Source organism: Solenopsis invicta, chromosome 11, assembly GCF_016802725.1.
Source record: "Solenopsis invicta isolate M01_SB chromosome 11, UNIL_Sinv_3.0, whole genome shotgun sequence".
In the NCBI taxonomy this organism is placed as follows: domain Eukaryota; kingdom Metazoa; phylum Arthropoda; class Insecta; order Hymenoptera; family Formicidae; genus Solenopsis; species Solenopsis invicta.
The window spans coordinates 9777282-9799612 of record NC_052674.1 but is presented as its reverse complement, the minus strand read 5'-3'; the positions used below and the strand labels follow the sequence as shown (position 1 = coordinate 9799612).

The following is a 22331-nucleotide window of genomic DNA, read 5'->3' as shown; positions in this document are numbered from 1 at the left end:
TAGACCGTTTTATCGAAATAACGCGCGCGGGGGACCATCGTCAAGCTACCCCTGGCTACCCGGTAATATAATAATAACGACGCGCCGTAATCCCGGGGTGGTTTTGTCTCTCCCGGCTGGAGCTTACCGTATGGCCAGTAATTTCGGTCAACCGTCCGTCGCAGGTCCTACTGTCCACCGAAACGTATAACTAACTGTAGCGTCTGATAATAACAATAATTAGACATTCAAATTATTTTGTGCCTCGTTTCCTACTCGTGTGCGACATACATTACTTTATCATTTATATATATATATATATATATATATATATATATGTATATGGTCTACACTTTTGATAAATATATTATTATAATTTTACTTTATAATTTTTTCTTTTGTTATGTATTTATATAAATGTGCAACACTTTATACGAAATAAAAAAAATTTGTCACACAATTATATTTCAATGTATAAGAGTTAGTACAAAATTACCTTATCAAAAAAAAGGTAAAAAAAAGGCGCCTGTTTTTGTGCGCGCGCGCCTAAAAGTCTTTATTTGTTTAATCCAAATGATATGTATTAATATTTTCTACAAAATCTCTTATTTAAACCTAAGTGGTATTTACTTAAAATAAATATCTTGAAATTGTGTAATCTAATAAAAATGATATGCGTTTGTTCAAAAAATGTATGAAATCTTTAAAATGCGCCTGTTATAAAGAGAATATACTTTTTACATATTAAAAAAATTATCTAATTTAAATTTTTATAAATATTTGTACGTTACTTTTGAAAGGATATTTCTAATTTTATAATTCGTTCTCTGGATATTTTTCGCGGTGTGTGTATGTGTATTAATTGTCCATTATGTTATTTTTAGGTGTTATCTTCTTCATATTTATAAACACATTATCTTCTGCATACGACTGAGAATTTGTGTTAAAATTAATTTTGTTACTTTTACAAGCATAAACAAATTCTTCAACAATTCATGGATATACTTTAACATTTCTAGAAAATATTTGCATAGTTAGAGCACTTGGCCGCCTACTGAAACCGGCATACTTCAGGCCATTACTTCAGAAGAATATAAAAATGACTTAAAGAATAATACTTTTCTATCTTAAAGATGATATTTCAAAATTAAAAAAAAAAAACTTCAACTGTCGGCTGTTCAAACAGTTTAAAGGTATTTAGTAATCTAAAATCTTGTCATTATTTATTTACATATAATAGGTTTAAAATAAATTGGAAGTAAATTGCATTTACATATTAACGAAACATTTTATTATATGGTACAAAGTAGTATTATAATACTTAAAACTAATTACAAGAAAGATTTTGAAATATTATTTATAACAATATCTCGAACCTTTTTAGGAAAAATGAACAAAGACCGTTATCGTTGCTCAATGGTTAGATGTATTCCACCTTTTGGGACAATTATTAAAACTGACGTTTTATCTAACGTTAACGGGATTGAAGTCTTTGGATGTGGTTTGAATTTATATTTCAACAACAGTTTTGCAAGTCCCATCTTTATTTGCAAGAAGGCTAATTTCATACCTGAAAACAGAAAATAACGATATAACTTACAGACACATTCCAGATTTTATACGTATGCTTAGCGTACATGTGTAAACGTCTTAGATACAAAATACCTTAGACGATTATTAATTAAATACAGGATGTTTATTAATGATTGTATACATCTTTTACCATAAGAGGTGACTTACGACTTCACTTCATATAAATTATATGGAGTGCAGTCGGTAAGTCATAGTTAAGACGCGCTTTTATGGTAAAAGGTTATACAATCATTAATGAACACCTTGTATGTCTGTAAAAAAAATTTCTGTGAGAATTAAGTTGTATGCTTAAAGAAAGCTTTCATAGAAAATATGTACAAGTTAAATAAGATTATTCTCACCCATGCACATCCGTGGTCCTTGACCAAATGGTAAATATGCAAACGAGTGCCTTGTTGCTTTATTGGCTTTGGTGAATCGTTCCGGATCAAATTTATCCGGATCCGGATATATAGTTGGATCGCGGTGCAATCCAAGCACCGGTATAATGACTATAGTTTCTTTTGAAATGTGGATATCTGTATCTGAGAGATCTATATCTCTAGTGCACTTCCGAAATAAAATGGATAGTGGGGGATATTTTCTTAAAGTTTCTGCAATAAGTAAAAACATATAAAGGTATCATACGTGTGCATGTGTATGCATACGAGTATACATTATATGTGCTTTATGCATATGTTACACTCTTTCTAATATATTTATTATTTTGATTGTATCGAACACATAGATACCTGTTCGATACAATCAAAATAATAAATATAGTAGAAAGAGTATAATATATAAAGCACGAATAATGTGTATGCATAGACATGCACAGATATAATATTTTTTGTATGAAAATTCACATAAACAAGTAATTGTTTTCAGATTAATATAATTACCATTTATTACGTTTTGAAAATATTTCATTTCATTTGCAGCCTCGTACGATATCTCACCATGTTTTTTTAATAATTCATTAATTTCTGTGCGAACTTTATCAGGATTGCAAGCTAATTCGTATAAACAATACGAAGCTGTTGTGGCTGATGTTTTGTAGCCAGCCAAAAAGAAATCGAAAGCTTGTGCAGCCGCTTCAGTTGTGGTTAGCTTATTTACGTCTGCTGTAGACAAATAAAACGGTTTTTCAATAATTTTTTTATTTTAATGTTACATGAACACGTTAAAAGCAGTTAATTACACGATTATTACACATATTCTCAATTTTTCAGATTAGAACATTCGCGGGCATTCGCGGTCCGAAATGACACATAAATTGAATATTCATTTCCAAATAGATTTCCACTTGAGGGTTAACATTCAATTTATCGTTTTGATTCGTCAAGACCTATATAATTGAGTGTATTTTGTCGTAATGGTATTTTTTTTGTGCATTAACCCTCAATGTTGAATGTAACCATCAATTGATGGTGTCCAAAATCACACCCAAATTTGGGCGTTTTTTTTAAGAGTTTAACACTCAAAATTCTTTGTGAGTGTTTAATACACAAACTTGAGAGTTTTTTTCTTAAGGCAAAAAAGCGATTCATTTTAAAGTAACATTACATGATTGAAATACTTACATAAATCGCAGATAACGTCTTTTTTGTTGTTAACATATCCCTTCTCCATCAATTGTATAAGAACATTCATAAAATCTTGATAATATTATTATTTTGTCGGTAATTCACATTTTCTTGAAATAATTCCATAAAAAATTTACTCGTCTTTTTGTCCGTAAAGGGTATGGAAGAAAATTTCATTACATTAGGTGAAAACATGAAGAGAACTTTCCAAATGCTTGCCTCTCCGAAGACTTGTTTTCCCCAATACTTAAATTCATGATTTGGCTGTTTTATAGAATTTGATTGTATGCCGAATGCTGTGGCCATTATAAAATCCATTGTGTACCTAATTTTTCACATTATTTTAATTAACGTTCGTATATAAATTATGTAGTTTAAAATTATGTAGTTTAAGATAAGTTCAACCTAAAAATAGGTTAAAGTTAAATTCACTTAAAATTAAATAAAAAAAAGATGATTTTATTATTTAAGAATAAATAATCTTAAGAATAAAAAAAAGTACCTTTCAAACATATCTTTTATATCGATATAAAAGATGGCGTAATTTTCGAAACAAATTAACCCCATATTTTAATTTAGGAAAAATAAAACAATCTTTTATGATTATAAAGGAATGCAGCGAAGAACTTAAAAAAAATTTAGAGGGCAAAGCTCAAACAAAACATTATATAAATCGATATTATATAATGGCCACAGCATTCGGCATACAATCAAATTGTATAAAACAGCAAAATCATGAATTTAAGAATTGGGGAAAACAAGTCTTCGGAGAGGCAAGCATTTGGAAAGTTCTCTTCATGTTTTCACCTAATGTAATGAAATTTTTTTCCATACCCTTTACGGACAAAAAGACGAGTAAATTTTTTATGGAATTATTTCAAGAAAATGTGAATTACCGACAAAATAATAATATTATCAGGATTTTAAGAATATACAATTAAAATATGGGGTTAATTTGTTTTGTAAATTACGCCATTTTTGGCCACTCATTGAAAATAAGTGCGTCGACAAAGAATCGACTTTTTCATCGCAGAATTCTCCGCGATCTTGAAAACACTTAAACTCTGTTGTTAACACTGTTTGAATAATATGTGGCTCAGTGATGATCATAGTTGGTTTAAAAAAGGCGTATATTCCAAAAATTCCACAAGCTGTATATTTTAAATGTGCATTCTGGAAGACGTCACCTGTTAACAAATCTTTTATTAATGCGCATCTTTTTAAATAGAGGAGAAAAATTTAAGGTAATATGGCACACCCATTTACATTTTATTGAATCACATTGTTTATAATTAATATTTTCTATTGAAACTTGAACGTTCGTCAGAGTGTTGTTTGACATATTCTAGACTCAAAGTGAAATATTTATTATTTAGAACGTGATTCATCAAAATCTAATGCACTGTATAATCGATGAAAGAAAAAACGTGGTTGTAATACGGTTAATTATAAAAATAATTTAAAAAAATTAGTTTAGTTTATAAGAAACACAATATCTTGTTACAAAATTATATATTTTTAATTTTCTATTGTTTAGAATTTTCCTGATTTTGAATTTTTCTACGTTCAGAAATTTCAGAAATACCATTAGAAAATTCATTCGAAATATCATTTTATCTCTGTTTATCATTAAACAATAAGCATAAAATGAAGTCTCTAATGTTTCTGAATAGTGCTTTTTACAATGACAATCGATTTATCAAAGAAATATTTCGATATAAAAATTTTGCTTAAAAAAATCATATTAACAAAATTCCATGTTATTGCTTTAACTTTGTATAACTCAAAATATGTACAGCCAAATAAACAGTTACATATTTAAAAAAATATTCGAGCGTATATACGTTCGTGTAATAATACCCTCGAGTTTAAAAATAACGAAGAAATATGTGTAATTAAAGTTTAAAAGTATACCTTGAAAAAGTTTAGAAGTACTCAAATGTAAAAATGCCTTATAACAATTGTCAGTTATTATGTATTGGCATATTAGCATCACTAAAAAAAGGTGAGCTACTAAACGAACAACTCCATAAGCAATTGTTAGAATACGTCACTTGATAATCTGAGATAATAGGGATAGCCATATTGTGGCCATAATATCCTTTTCTCCTCTATTAAAGATGTAATAATGTAGCGATAACTATTAAATCATCGATCTGATAAAAATCGATGTATATTTTGTATACCCATGAAATGTAAAGGTAATTAATGTAAAAAATTTCATGTATGCATAATTCTTGGTTATTTTTATACATCTTTATACAAAAAATTTATGGATTTTATCTAGACTTCAATCAATTTTCAAAAAATGTTAATCTAAATTAATTGAAACAATTGAAATATATTCTTCAATTTATATACTTATAAGAAACATTTTAATAGCTGCGTGGTGACTTTATTCTATCGTAAAACTAATCATAGATAAGAAAAATAAAACTAATATAGATAACAAGAGGTCAATCAAAGATTGTAGTTATTATCTAATGTCATTGACTAGAGATACGATAATAGAGATACGACGAATATCTATATACAGCACTTAAACAAATACCGTACATTTGGCAAAGTCATGAACCAAATAGCTGAATTTTCGACGAATTCGGCACGGTTAAAAACTATGAGAGAAAAAGAAGTACATTGCTCTCTTCCAATTCAGAGAAATTCGTTTTTTTATACATCATAATTATACATTGCTTTTTAATTTTAATTACAATACATGATTAATTTTATAATCAAAAATAAAAATTAATTAATATTTAATTTGAATGACTATTGTTTCTATTTAAAAAGAAAATTTTATTCTTAAACATTAATTGTTAAAGAAATTTTAACTTTTTTATTTCTAGATGAAAAAATATATTTCAATAAATAGCAATTATTTCGCTGTATAAAAAATTTGTTAGAATCTTGCAATTTGCAATTTTACTTGATTGATGTAATAAGTTTAATTTTTTTTTTAATTAATACTATTGTTTTTAAATTGTACTAAATAAATACGTACATTATATAACAAACTGTGCTTTACATAATTTAATTTTATTAGATGTAAAAATACATAAAGATTTCTAGCATAAAATAAAGTTATGGTTGAGGTAATAAGTCTATTATTTTCTAAATTTCTTTCAATTTTTTTACTTTTAAAATTATTTGGTTTATGGTCGAATAATAGCTTTAATATTTGGTGCTTGATTGAATAGTAAAAATATTGCTGAATAGACACCATATCGAATATTTGTCGCATCTCTATTGTGTAATAATTGATAACTAGGAACATTGAGAGAGATAAAAAGAACGGGGGAGGAAAGATGAAGAAAGAGAGGGGTAAAACAAATTGCAAGTACAACCATTTATTATTATAAAGATACTCACCGATTGATAAATTTCCTTTCAAAAGAGATATTAAATCATTTACAGGTGCAACGGGTTTTTTATCAGAAGTTTCCCCTTTTGTCCATAAGTTAAAGCGCACATACTTGTAAAGAATGTACAAAACATATAAAACGGTAACTAAAGTCCCAATCAATTTACTTAACATGTTGGATGGATATCTTTATCTAAAACATATCAATTAATCGTTGTTTTTGTAAAATTTTATGATTAAGGACAAAATGTAATATTATCTTATAATATAACCCATAGAAACATAAAAATACATTATTTCATAACAATATATTTTATTTTTTAAACAAAGCTATCTTTTAAATTTGTTTTTGTGGATTACTACTCCTCTTCTTCTTCGATTTATTATTCAATGTCATCAAATTTTTATAAATTACATCTTAAGTAATAAATATTTTATAACTGTTACTGCTAGTAAGCTTTATATAAAAGAAACATACCAAGCGTGCAACATTTGTAATACAAATAGCTCACATTTATCTCCCTTACATAACTTTATACACTGAATTTATACACATACGTTACATATTAAATTCAATTACATTATTTAAAAGCTACATTGCAGGCTTTCACAAGGTAGATTGAAATTAAAAAGAAATTAATATCTATCATATTTTTCAAAATTACATATACATCTGTAAAATAGAATCACCGACAAATAGAATTATTACTATGTAAATAATATATCGAAAATGTTTTTAATTTAAAATATATTTTAAAATTAAATATACTTTAATTTATTTTGGATTTAAAATATTTCAAAAATAATATTTTTAATTATATTTAGAGCATTAACCCTTAAACACACCGATCCTGTAAAATACGGAAACACATTTTTGGATCTGGGAGACTTTTTCAATTTTGAGAAGCTATATCTTTGATTAAAATCAATAGTCTTCTACGATTTTTTTTTTAAACAAAAGTTCGAAATCTCAGGAGTGTTACTGCACCATCGGCATTGGCGAAAAATAATTCATTGTGAAGTTATAAAAGAAAAACCATTAAGCAAAAATGAGGAATTGGTCAAAAATCCACTTTTCCTTCAAAAAATCATATCTTCGCAACAAAAAACATTTAAGGACTTTCAAATACGGCGTTTTAAAGCTAAAGAGTCACACTTTCAAAATAAAATTTGGCAAAGTCATTCTTTTTAAAAAGTATAATTATGTAACATGGAGAATATGAGGTACTTTGGGCATCTAAAAATCTATTTAAAAAAAAAAATCATATCTTTGCAACAAAAAACTTTGAAAAACTTTACAATACGGCGTTTTAAAACTAAAGATTCGTACTTAAAAAAAAAATTATATCATTGTCATTTCTATTAAAAAATATACTTATGTAACAAGGCAAATATGAGGTATTTTTGATTAAATCGTGTCTAAAATTGAAATTTGATGTGTTTCGTGATATATTTCGGAAAAACTCCTTTTTCTATAGCATTTTATAGTATTCCAACTTTAAACAATGTATATGCGAGTAACATTCGCAAACCGACCTGTTCGAACGTATTTTGTCCAGTTTTTTTATGTAAAATACTCACAAAAAAAGTTTCACTTACACACTATATGGGTCGCATTGACCCTAACAAAACTTTGCTGCCGTGCCGTTCGAATTCTAGTTGACCAAAAAAGTTGATCAACCATATCAATCGAAAGAAGAGATTTCAAACTTTTTTTACGTCTTGGTCCGAACCTCCTATCTCATTCCGTCTTCACATAGCAAGCGTTCAAAACTTCATATGGGGTCTCTCAGACCCACTTACGTGTTTAAGGGTTAAATTTAAAGTACTTACTTTAAATTCACAATATACAAAATTGCGCCCGTGCCTCTAAACGTTGTGGACCAGTGTCACTCCAAAATAATAACGCGTAATAATAACGCCCGCGATCACACCGTGCAACGTGCGGCTTCATTGAGACTGCGTTTTCGGCTTCACTATTTATATGCTGAATACAAGGAAAAAACGTTAAATTGAGTTTTTTATTATTTTTCTGATTTCGTTCGTTATCATATCAAGAGATACTTCATTCAAAAGTATCTCTTGATATGATAAACAGTGTATGCAATTAATAAATATCTTGTTTGTCGGTTAGATGATAATAACATCCGACGCGTTAATAACAGGTGCAAGCTGCTTACGCAACAGCTCGTAAAATTATTTTTGATCTTCTAGCGTAACAAATTAATAAATCTGTGACACCGTTTTATCGATTTATTCCTTTGAGACGTGTACGCTGAATCACATGTATGTACCTGATATATCGATTCATATGTATGTACCTGATATATCGTATCAATTGCAAACGAAAATAAGACATGTGATGCTTGAAAGTTATCCCCTGCTAATCAAAATCATTCGATTTATGTTACGTTGCATTATACGACGTTTTGTCGCATAAATGTTCGGTAAACAACCAGAAATGTCCCGATTCAATTATACATTATATATATACATATATACGACGTCATACCATTTCCAACATTCTTGCGGTGTTTGCAAAACTTGCATACAACGTTAGCGAAACGTTGTATGCATAGATGTAATTCCAGAAACATTTCTGTAAGGTCACGGGAACCAGAAATGATCCGTTTAATTTATAGTTAATTTACGACGTTTTGTAACGTTTTATTTGTAACGTCAATTTAGGCATTAGTGACGCGGCCAGTATAAATAATACGATGCGAGCGAAGAACATATAATATTTATTCACCTTAATTGAGATTTAATTGTAATATTATTACACAAATACAATTTTGTGATATTTATTACAGTAAATATCAATTTAGGATAAATAAATATTACATGTTATTCTTTGATCGTATTATTACATGCAGTCTACGTCATTAACGTCTTATATTTCTACCTTTGATAAGGTATTATATGCGAAATGTACGAATTTACTTAATAAAAACATTATAAATTCAATTTTGTAACCACACACATGTTACGAATTAAAAATACTTGTAATTTTAATAATTTAGTTGTAAATAAATATATATCAATTTTATTACAGAGGCGAGTACAATATTACACCTTCGCTGAGATGTTCGGTATATATGTATACACAATTATGTGAATAACATACATGTAATGACATATGAAAGGAACATATTAAGAATTAAATAAAATAACGTCTCATTAATTGCAAATATTTCTACTTTAGATTTATATTTTTTTCTTCTTATGAATATATTTTATCTTAAGGTACGTATCATAATGTATACATTAATTCTGAGTTTATTAGAATTCCATAAACATTTAAGTGCGATTAATTATATCATTTTACGAATTAATATATAACTATAGAAGGTGGTTTATCTTTATTGTATCAAATTTCGATAACAGATTAAACTAATTTTAAATGAATTTCTCATTAATAAAGATCATATGTGAAAGGTAATTATTAAAATACCTAATCTTAAAAATCAAAATCTACAAAATGATTTTTTTTTTTTCAACAAAATCTGAGAGGAAAGATCTTTTTTTTTCAGATTTATCAAAGAATCTATAAAGAAATTAATCTGCGGACACTCAATGCTTAGACTTAAAAGGTTTTCAAATTGTCACGTTCAATATAAATGAAAAGACATTTCAGTATCGATTGTCAACAGGTGAGCGTATATACGAGTACACGCGCTTTAAAATACTCTCTAAGTACCATTCTCTCTCGCAGATTGTTTTTTAACAGCTCGTATGCGTCACATACGAAAAAGGAAATTGAAAAGCAACATACAACGTTTTGACCCCATCGATCCTCTTACTAGTCGTTAATTTGAATTAACATTCTTAGATTAATTAAAGCCTCTTAATTATCACATCGAGCATTTGTTATTTAACTCTGTGTACACTATACGTAAACATTATTATCGACATTGTGGAACGCACGCCGTTTTGTGCCACGCGATATTAACATTAAATTGCATAAAGCGCGATTAAACTAATTGAGTAATTAAATGAATCGTTAACGGTATTTCATGTGCGATTGATTAATCAACGATATTATCGTTTTACGTGGCGCCACATAACACTACACAGAAACACGATAAGCTAGTGTAAAGAGATAAAACGTCTCCTTACAATTTACGCTTAATATTATATATTATTTGTTATGCTTTTAAAAAGCGAGGTACTAGTCAGTTGACTACAAGCGAAAAATAACTTTTTCTCTCTATCCATGAAAAATAATTTTTGTTTTTCATAACAATCTATAATCTGTAATATACTTTTTAGCATATTACTTAATCTCATTTGATCCTCTCTTACAGCACTGTACGTTTTGTACACATGTGCGAAAGGAGAGAGCACGCATGGTTACAGCACAGTATAACCGTTTTAGTTTCATTTTTTAATCTTTTTTCAAAATTAATATTATCTGCTGGATCATAATTTGTAATTTGTACTTCTAATTTATAAATTTCGTCAGTGATTGACCCATCATAAGTTCTGCATTTATTTGATAGAGCATTGAAAGCTGTTTTCATGAAACCGTAAATCACTAAGAAAATAATTTATTTTAATTAATATATTTTAATTACTTATTATAGTTAATATTAATATATTAACTTAATGTTAATATATTAACTTACTAGATAAAAACATTTTTAAATGACAAAATGTTGGTAATTTGTTTCACTTTAGAATCTCTTTAAGGGGGCATATACACCCAGGAAGGTAAAAAAAATTGATTTTTTGATCATTACATATTTATAATGTTTAATAATTCGGGAATGTTGGGAAAAATTTCAAATCAAAATTCCGAAAAATGATGAAGTTATAGCCCTGATAGTACATTGGCTCGCCGTACCGCGCGCGCGCGCCGCTGATATATCGTGATTGGACCACGACCCGTCCCTTCGGTTTCGTGTCTAATACCTCAGTAGAGACGCATTATTGAAGTGCTGTGTTGGTGGCTATACTCAGAATAGCAATAAAAGTTTTAACATTATAATTTGGAAAATAGTCTCAAAAACAATGCACAGCGGTGCTATTACAGGAGAATTACTGCAGACACAGCTGCTTGCATATTCAACGATGGTATAACTTCAATATTACTAATAATGAGCATTATGGGCATTTCTCTCAGACCGAATGCACACCAATATGCTACGCGCGAAGATAATCGCCGCATAGCGCAAGCCGAAGTACGCGCACAGGAACAGACGAAAGAAGCGCGAATACGTCGCTGACAACAAAATTTAGACGTTATGTGCATCGCATCTACTGCAGAGGACTTGTATTATGGCCCTGGAATTGACGACTCTGTGTAGTTTAAAAAAATTTCATGTTTTCTTAACAAAAACATATGTTGAATATGCAAACGCGTTTTTCTCAAAACATTTTTTAAACTGGTACCAAAAATATCTTAACGACCACTGAACCGATTTGCTTGAAATTTATACTGGTTATTCTACACATGATTGTCTATCGCGTATCAGGGGGTTTTTTTTAAACCTCTTAGTTTTTAGGGGGGAGCAAGAAAACGAACGAATTTTGTCTTGAAAATCGCAACTTTAAGTTTAAACGCCCGCCAGTTTGTCAAAAATTGATATTTTTGAAATCGGCCCCAATAGGCCAAAGATATTATTATATATTTTAAGATTCCATAAACAGTTTTTGTTTCAGTTGATTTTTGGCGAAGGTACACCTGGTACCGTTTAAGGCGATTTTTTCAGAGCTGCCTTTTCACGACACCATATCTCTATCATTTTACGCAATTTCTTAAGGGGTTACACTACCCAGAAAATTTTTTTTTTTCAAAATTTGTTTATTTGCTTAAATGATGTATAAACTATTTAAAAATGACATTCAAAAAGAATTTTGGTGGAAAGGCTGTTATAAATAATTTTTTCAGATTTTTTTCGGAAGCGCCTCTGAGCGTTCCGAAACGTTTGAAAAGGCCGCTCGACCGCGCACAGGATTATAAGGGTATTACAGCTCTGTCGGTAGTTTTAGCAGGTATAAGTGAATTATAGTTCTTCAAAATATATATAGATGGTGTAATAAATCTCGGAGATGTCGTAGGACGCCAGAAAAACCGTTAGAACTGGAGTAAACACGTTGCAACGAGCATCGCTTGCTAGTCCGACGTACGCGCTCATTTTATTTAGTTTGTGCGTTGTTTTTCAGTGCTTTATTTAACAAAATGAGTGAAAAAGTATATAACACAAAGAAAGGAAATAGAACAAGACCATCTCGGGCCAGTCGGAGCAGAATTTCTAACAGAAAACCGCCCAACCGCCACAGCTTCGAGAGCGACACCGAGGGAGTTTCGAGACTTGCAAAAAAATTAAAAACAACCCATGAACATGAATTCGAAATTGACGCAACGTTCGGATACCGGATATTGAACTTTGTTACTGTTTTTGGGATGCTGTCACAAATTTTAAAGTGTCAGTGCGGAGGCAGTGTTACTTTTTCGGAATCATGCGTGCGTGGTCTTGGATTCAAGCTCGTTGTGTTGTGTCAAAAATGCGGAAGTACTTCAATTGACAGCAGTCCATTAATTAATGGTCATGCTTACGATATTAATAGACGTGTTACTTTTGCTATGAGAATAATTGGTATCGGAAGGCAAGGAATAACTAAATTTTGTGCGTTTATGTGTTTCCCGAAACCAGTGTTTCAAAAATCGTACGATGCAATTGTAAAGAGCATTGTAACTGCTACGGACGCTGTCAAATCTAAATGTCTATAAAAAGCTGCTGAGGAGGAAAAACAGATTTGTACAGAAAAAGTACAGCTTGAGGGTTTGACAGTGTCAGGGGACGGCTCCTGGAGAAAACGTGGCTTCAGTTCACTGTACGGATTCGCAAGTTTAATCGGATGGTACTCCGGAAAAGTTATTGATATTTGCGTGAAGTCAAAATATTGCAAGGAGTGTGAGCACTGGGGAAAAAAGAAAGACACTACCGAGTATGAAGAATGGCACGCTTTACACGAAGAGTACTGTAATGCAAATCACAATAGGAGTGCAGGGAAAATGGAGCCCGACGCTATGGTGGAAATATTCTCTCGTTCCGAGTCTTTGTACAATGTTCGGTATGCGTACTACATCGGAGATGGCAAAACGCATAAGAGTATTCAAGATGCTAAGCCGTATGGCGATTTTCCCGTCATAAAAAAGGAATGTATAGGTCATGTACAAAAAAGGCTTGGAACAAGACTACGCAATTTGAAAAAAGAAGTGAAAAATCTTGAGGGCCGAGGGAAATTAATTGGAAAATTGATAGACGAATTGAGTGTGTACTACGGACTGGCTATACGTCGAAATACTGATTCAGTAGAGAATATGCGCAAGGAAATATACGCTACATTATATCACAAAATTTCAACAGACGAAAAACCTCAGCACGATAGATGCCTCGCAGGAGCCGATTCTTGGTGCTCTTGGCAAAGAGCGAAAGCCTCGCAAACTCTCGAGATGTACACTCACAAACCAGCTATGCCCCTCTTGGTTTTCAATGCTGTACAAAAAATCTACGAAGATTTAACAAGAGAAGAACTCCTCTCCCGTTGCCTAGGAGGATATACGCAAAATGCAAATGAAAGTTTGAACTCTGTCGTTTGGTCGATTGCACCGAAAGCGATATCTAGCGGCAAAGCAGTAGTTGATATTGCAACCAACGTAGCCGTCATAACATATAATGGCGGCTTTTCATCACTGTTAGATGTAGTATCAACCCTCGAATTGAAGATTAGTCCCGAGTTGCATAATTACGCAATGGAAATCGATCAACATCGTGTTCGAGCCGCCAACCGCTCATCGTCGATCAACCGAAAAAGCACTCGGAAGGATCTTACGGCACTCAGGAAGGAGACTGACGAGCTAAATTCGAATGTAGAAGGACAGCTATATGGAGCTGGGATAGCAGAGTAAAGGTGAAAAAAATCAGCAAGCCCATATTATGAAAATTTCATATCACAAATACGATTTCAAACTTTAAACGCGTTTTTCTCGAAACTATGTTTTACGAATCGGTGTACACCGTATCTCGCTCAATTTTTGTCCGATTGACTCGAAATTTTAACTGCAACTTCTTAAATAGATTTTCCGTGGAAGTACACACGATTTTTATGATTGATAAATTATTACGTTTGCAGTTAACAATTTAAGGTCGATTTTTTTGCTAAAAAATGAAAAAAAAATTTCAACTCATACAAATTTGTGAATTTTTAAACAAAATTAAAAATCCTCGGTACTTCTATGGAAAAACTATTGTAAATTAAAAAAAAATTTTTTTTTTTGTTCCAGATGGCACACCAGGACTGCAACGGTGCACACCGTTTTTCTCCTACAAAAAGAATTTTTTTTGTTTTTTATACTGCCACGACGCCATTTTGTTATACATATATAAATAAAAAATATTTTTGAGAACTTTAATATATGTGTAATAAAGCCCTAAATTTTTGTTTTGATCCACCACCTAGAATTCAAGAAAAAAATTCACGAAAAAGCTTATTTTTTTCGACGCGCTTGGGTAGTGTAACCCCTTAATAAAAAAAATCATGAAGTTGCTTTAAAATATATATTTTTAACTAAAAAAAAAACCCAATTTGGTAACTCCAACAGTTCCAAAAAAAAAAAAAAAAAAAAAAATTTAGAAAATTGCCATTTTTTTGGCTTTCTGGGTGTATATGCCTCTTTAAAGTTAACTTATATAAATTAATAACAATATGTCTAAGATAAAAAGAACATATAAAACATCTTGGGAATTACTTCCAGAATTTTCTGGTAAGTTTTTAATTATTACTCTTAATTATTAATATTTCTTCTTGGTGTTGGTTCTGCATATACGTGCTATGTATGTTTTTCTTTAAAAATGTACTGCACTGAAAAGCACTATTAAAATTAAACATTCCTTCTCTTCCTCCGCCCCGCTCCGCCAGGAAACTTTTGTTTGAAGAAATTTGGGGAAAAGTCATGAAAAATTTGGGGACATTCAGCATAAGCTATCTGACAACACTGTCCTCGAGTGCCAATTTAGTCCACAATGGCTTATAAAATATGTCACATGCAACGTAACCTTGTAACGTCTCCCAAGAGCATTAATCTGCCGTGTGCATGAGCGGACCGATCGAGCGGTCTGCAAGCGCGGGAAGATACATTCGTCGCGGGTCACCTATTTATGTGTGCCGGCGTTAGCAGTCTTTCCACAGCGATAAATCGGAAGACGGTACCAAGAGTCGAGTGATAGTCCTGTCGTGCAGTCAACGTCGCATTACGACTTTCCGCGAGTAGCACGTGAAACCGGGTGCCCGAAAGCTCTGAAGAAGAGTGCAGCCTTATATCTTCACATATTGAAAAAATTATCTAATTTAAATTTTTATAAATATTTGAACGTTACTTTTGAAAGGATAATTCTAATTTTATAATTCGTTCTTTAGATATTTTTCTCGGTGTGTTTATGTGTATTAATTGTCCATTATGTTATTTTTAAGTGTTACCTTCTTCATATTTATAAACACATTATCTTCTGCATACGACTGAGAATTTGTGTTAAAATTAATTTTGTTACTTTTACAAGCATAAACAAATTCTTCAACAATTCATGGATATACTTTAACATTTCTAGAAAATATTTGCATAGTTAGAGCACTTGGCCGCCCACCGAAACCGGCATACGTCATTACTTCAGAAGAATATAAAAATGACTTAAAGAATAATACTTTTCTATCTTAAAGATGATATTTCAAAATTAAAAAAAAAAAATAACTTCAACTGTCGGCTGTTCAAACAGTTTAAAGGTATTTAGTAATCTAAAATCTTGTCATTATTTATTTACATATAATAGGTTTAAAATAAATTGGAAGTAAATTGCATTTACATATTAACGAAACATTTTATTATATGGTACAAAGTAGTATTATAATACTTAAAACTAATTACAAGAAAGATTTTGAAATATTATTTATAACAATATCTCGAACCTTTTTAGGAAAAATGAACAAAGACCGTTATCGTTGCTCAATGGTTAGATGTATTCCACCTTTTGGGGCAACTATTAAAACTGACGTTTTATCTAACGTTAACGGGATTGAAGTCTTTGGATGTGGTTTGAATTTATATTTCAACAACAGTTTTGCAAGTCCCATCTTTATTTGCAAGAAGGCTAATTTCATACCTGAAAACAGAAAATAACGATATAACTTACAGACACATTCCAGATTTTATACGTATGCTTAGCGTACATGTGTAAACGTCTTAGGTACAAAATACCTTAGACGATTATTAATTAAATACAGGATGTTTATTAATGATTGTATACATCTTTTACCATAAGAGGTGACTTACGACTTCACTTCATATAAATTATATGGAGTGCAGTCGGTAAGTCATAGTTAAGACGCGCTTTTATGGTAAAAGGTTATACAATCATTAATGAACACCTTGTATGTCTGTAAAAAAAATTTCTGTGAGAATTAAGTTGTATGCTTAAAGAAAGCTTTCATAGAAAATATGTACAAGTTAAATAAGATTATTCTCACCCATGCACATCCGTGGTCCTTGACCAAATGGTAAATATGCAAACGAGTGCCTTGTTGCTTTATTGGCTTCGGTGAATCGTTCCGGATCAAATTTATCCGGATCCGGATATATAGTTGGATCGCGGTGCAATCCAAGCACCGGTATAATGACTATAGTTTCTTTTGAAATGTGGATATCTGTATCTGAGAGATCTATATCTCTAGTGCACTTCCGAAATAAAATGGATAGTGGGGGATATTTTCTTAAAGTTTCTGCAATAAGTAAAAACATATAAAGGTATCATACGTGTGCATGTGTATGCATACGAGTATACATTATATGTGCTTTATGCATATGTTACACTCTTTCTAATATATTTATTATTTTGATTGTATCGAACACATAGATACCTGTTCGATACAATCAAAATAATAAATATAGTAGAAAGAGTATAATATATAAAGCACGAATAATGTGTATGCATAGACATGCACAGATATAATATTTTTTGTATGAAAATTCACATAAACAAGTAATTGTTTTCAGATTAATATAATTACCATTTATTACGTTTTGAAAATATTTCATTTCATTTGCAGCCTCGTACGATATCTCACCATGTTTTTCTAATAATTCATCAATTTCTGTGCGAACTTTATCCTGTATATCAGGATTGCAAGCTAATTCGTATAAACAATACGAAGCTGTTGTGGCTGATGTTTCGTAGCCAGCCAAAAAGAAACCGAAAGCTTGTGCAGCCGCTTCAGCTATGGTTAGTTTGTTTACGTCTGCTGTAGACACATAAAACGGTTTTTCAACAATTTTTTTATTTTAATGTTATATGGACACGTTAAAAGAAGTTAATTTCACGATTATTACACATATTCATAATTTTTCAGATTAGAACTAGGCATTCGCGGTCCGAAATGATACATAAATTGAGTATTCATTTCCAAATCGATTTCCACTTGAGGGTTAACATTCAATTTATCGTTTTGATCCGTCAAGATTTATATAATTGGGTGTATTTTATCGTAAGGGTTTTTCTTTTTGTGCGTTACCCTCAAATGAGTGTAACCATCAATTGATGGTGTCCGAAATCACACCCAAATTTGGGCGCTTTTTCTTCAAATTTTAATATTCTTCGTGAGTGTTTAATACACAAACTTGAGGGTTTTTTTCTTAAAGCAAAAAAAGCGATTTATTTTAAAGTAATATTACATGATTGAAATACTTACATAAATCGCCGATAACGTCTTTTTTGTTGTCATATTTAATATATCCCTTCTCCATCAATTGTATAAGCGCATTCATGAAATCCTCGCTGATAATATTATTATTTTTTCGATAATTCATATTTTCTTGAAATAAGTCCATAAAAAATTTACTTGTCTCTTTGTCCGTAAAGGGAATGGAAAAAAATTTCATTACATTTGGTGAAAACATGAAGAGAAGTTTCCAAATGCTTGCCTCTCCGAAGACTTGTTTTCCCCAATACGTGAATTCATGATTTTGCTGTTTTATACAATTTGATTGTATGCCGAATGCTGTGGCCATTATAAAATCCATTGTGTACCTAATTTTTCACATTATTTTAATTAATATTCGCATATATAAATTATGTAATTTAAAATTATGTAGTTTAAAATTATGTTTAAAATTATGTTTAACCTAAAAATAGGTTAAAGTTAAGTTCACTTAAAATTAAATAAAAAGAACATGATTTTATAATTTAAGAATAAAAAATCTTAAGAATAAAAAGAGTACCTTTCGAACATATCTTTTACATCTATACAAGCTTTTGTTTTAGCTTTGCCCTCTAAATTTGTTTTAAGTTCTTCACTACATTCCTCTAGAATCGCATATGATTGTTTTATTTTGTTTAAATTAAAATATGGGGTTAATTTGTTTCGTAAATTATGCCATTTTTGGCCATTCATCGAAAAGAGATGTGTTGACATGGGGTCTACTGTTTCGTCACTGAACACTCCCCGATCTTGAAAACACTTGAACTCTTTTGATAGCACTGTTTGAACAATTTCTGGATCGGTAATTATCAGTACAGGTTTGAAAAATACACACATCCCAAAAATTCTACAAGCTTTATATTTTAAATATCCATTCTGGAAGACTTCACCTGTTAACAAATCTTTTATTAATGCGCGTCTTTTTAAATAGAGGAGAAAAAGATAATATGGCACTCATTTGCATTTTATTGAATAAGATTGTTTATAATTAATATTTTCTATTGAATATCTTGAACGATTACATTCGTCAGAGTGTTGTTGGACAGATTCTAGATTCAAAGTAAAATATTTATTATTTAGAACGTGATTTATAAAAATCTAATGCACTGCGTAATCGGTGAAAGAAAAAACGTGGTTGTAATATGGCTATCCATAAAAACAATTTAAAAAAATTAGTTTAAAGGAAACACAATACCTTGTTACAAAATTATATATTTTTAATTTCCTATTGTTTAAAATTTTCCTGATTTTGAATTTTCCTACGTTCAGAAACACCATTCAGAAATACCATTAGAAAATTCATTCGAAATATCATTTTATCTCTGTTTATCATTAAACAATAAGCATAAAATGATGTCTCTAATGTTTCTGAATAGTGCTTTTTACAATGACAATCGATTTATCAAAGAAATATTTCGATATAAAAATTTCGCTTAAAAAAATCATATTAACAAAATTCCATGTTATTGCTTTAACTTTGTATAACTCAAAATATGTACAGCCAAATAAACAGTTAATTATTTAAAAAATTATTCGAGCGTATATATGTTCCTGTAATAATACGCTCGAGTTTAAGAATAACAAGGAAATATGTGTAATTAAAGTTTAAAGGTATACCTTGAAAAAGTTTAGAAGTGCTCAAAAGTAAAAATGCCTTATAACAATTGTCAGTTATTATGTATATTAGCATCACTAAAAACAGGTGAGCTACTAAGAACTCCATAAGCAATTGTTAGAATACGTCACTTGATAACCTGAGATAATAGGGATAGCCATATTGTCGACAGTGGCAATAATATCCTTTTCTCCTCTATTAAAGATGTAGTAATGTAGCGATAACTATTAAATCATCGATCTGATAAAAATCGATGTATATTTTGTATACCCATGAAATGTAAAGGTAATTAATGTAAAAAATTTCATGTATGCACAATTCTTGGTTATTTTTATACATCTTTATACAAAAAATTTATGGATTTTATCTAGACTTCAATCAATTTTCAAAAAATGTTAATCTAAATTAATTGAAACAATTGAAATATATTCTTCAATTTATATACTTGTAAGAAACATTTTAATAGCTGCGTGGTGACTTTATTCTATCGTAAAACTAATCATAGATAAGAAAAATAAAACTAATATAGATAACAAGAGGTCAATCAAAGATTGTAGTTATTGTCTAATGTCATTGACTAGAGATACGATAATAGAGATACGACGAATATCTGTATACAGCACTTAAACAAATACCGTACATTTGGCAAAGTCATGAACCAAATAGCTGAATTTTCGACGAATTCGGCACGGTTAAAAACTATGAGAGAAAAAGAAGTACATTGCTCTCTTCCAATTCAGAGAAATTCGTTTTTTTATACATCATAATTTGCTTTTTAATTTTAATTACAATACATGATTAATTTTATAATCAAAAATAAAAATTAATTAATATTTAATTTGAATACTATTGTTTCTATTTAAAAAGAAAATTTTATTCTTAAACATTAATTGTTAAAGAAATTTTAACTTTTTTATTTCTAGATGAAAAAATATATTTCAATAAATAGCAATTATTTCGCTGTATAAAAAATTTGTTAGAATCTTGCAATTTGCAATTTTACTTGATTGATGTAATAAGTTTAATTTTTTTTTTAATTAATACTATTGTTTTAAAATTGTACTAAATAAATACGTACATTATATAACAAACTGTGCTTTACATAATTTAATTTTATTAGATGTAAAAATACATAAAGATTTCTAGCATAAAATAAAGTTATGGTTGAGGTAATAAGTCTATTATTTTCTAAATTTCTTTCAATTTTTTTACTTTTAAAATTATTTGGTTTATGGTCGAATAATAGCTTTAATATTTGGTGCTTGATTGAATAGTAAAAATATTGCTGAATAGACACAATATCGAATATTTGTCGCATCTCTATTGTGTAATAATTGATAACTAGGAACATTGACAGAGATAAAAAGAACGGGGGAGGAAAGATGAAGAAAGAGAGGGGTAAAACAAATTGCAAGTACAACCATTTATTATTATAAAGATACTCACCGATTGATAAATTTCCTTTCAAAAGAGATATTAAATCATTTACAGGTGCAACGGGTTTTTTATCAGAAGTTTCCCCTTTTGTCCATAAGTTAAAGCGCACATACTTGTAAAGAATGTACAAAACATATAAAACGGTAACTAAAGTCCCAATCAATTTACTTAACATGTTGGATGGATATCTTTATCTAAAACATATCAATTAATCGTTGTTTTTGTAAAATTTTATGATTAAGGACAAAATGTAATATTATCTTATAATATAACCCATAGAAACATAAAAATACATTATTTCATAACAATATATTTTATTTTTTAAACAAAACTATCTTTTAAATTTGTTTTTGTGGATTACTACTCCTCTTCTTCTTCGATTTATTATTCAATGTCATCAAATTTTTATAAATTACATCTTAAGTAATAAATATTTTATAACTGTTACTGCTAGTAAGCTTTATATAAAAGAAACATACCAAGCGTGCAACATTTGTAATACAAATAGCTCACATTTATCTCCCTTACATAACTTTATACACTGAATTTATACACATTACGTTACATATTAAATTCAATTACATTATTTAAAAGCTACATTGCAGGCTTTCACAAGGTAGATTGAAATTAAAAAGAAATTAATATCTATCATATTTTTCAAAATTACATATACTTACATCTGTAAAATAGAATCACCGACAAATAGAATTATTACTATGTAAATAATATATCGAAAATGTTTTTAATTTAAAATATATTTTAAAATTAAATATACTTTAATTTATTTTGGATTTAAAATATTTCAAAAATAATATTTTTAATTATATTTAGAGCATTAACCCTTAAACACACCGATCCTGTAAAATACGGAAACACATTTTTGGATCTGGGAGACTTTTTCAACTTTGAGAAGCTATATCTTTGATTAAAATCAATAGTCTTCTACGATTTTTTTTTTAAACAAAAGTTCGAAATCTCAGGAGTGTGACTGCACAATCGGCATTGGCAAAAAATAATTTATTGTCAA

At 29.8% G+C, this 22331-nt stretch overlaps 2 protein-coding genes across 3 annotated transcripts; one reads left to right on the top strand and one right to left on the bottom strand.

Annotated features, from left to right (window-relative positions):
- Positions 1-1260: 1260 nt before the first annotated feature.
- LOC113003992 (probable cytochrome P450 6a17) lies at positions 1261-22089 on the bottom strand. 2 transcript variants are annotated; one of them, XM_039454967.1, is made up of 8 exons: positions 21314-22089; positions 18773-19142; positions 18244-18581; positions 17566-17793; positions 17026-17277; positions 2454-2675; positions 1914-2165; positions 1261-1549 (listed from the first exon to the last, which is right to left on the bottom strand). In XM_039454967.1, exons 1-8 carry the CDS (start codon positions 21477-21479, stop codon positions 1383-1385), a joined length of 1995 nt encoding a protein of 664 aa, XP_039310901.1. In that variant the 5' UTR covers positions 21480-22089; the 3' UTR covers positions 1261-1382. The 2 variants fall into 2 exon arrangements, with proteins under 2 accessions (XP_039310901.1, XP_039310900.1); XM_039454966.1 differs by having other exon boundaries at positions 17566-17796; positions 21314-22088.
- LOC120358961 lies at positions 13492-14868 on the top strand. Its single transcript, XM_039454968.1, has 2 exons — positions 13492-14418; positions 14792-14868. The coding sequence occupies exon 1, from the start codon at positions 13520-13522 to the stop codon at positions 14414-14416; it is 897 nt and encodes a 298-aa protein (XP_039310902.1). The 5' UTR covers positions 13492-13519; the 3' UTR covers positions 14417-14418; positions 14792-14868.
- Positions 22090-22331: the final 242 nt, after the last annotated feature.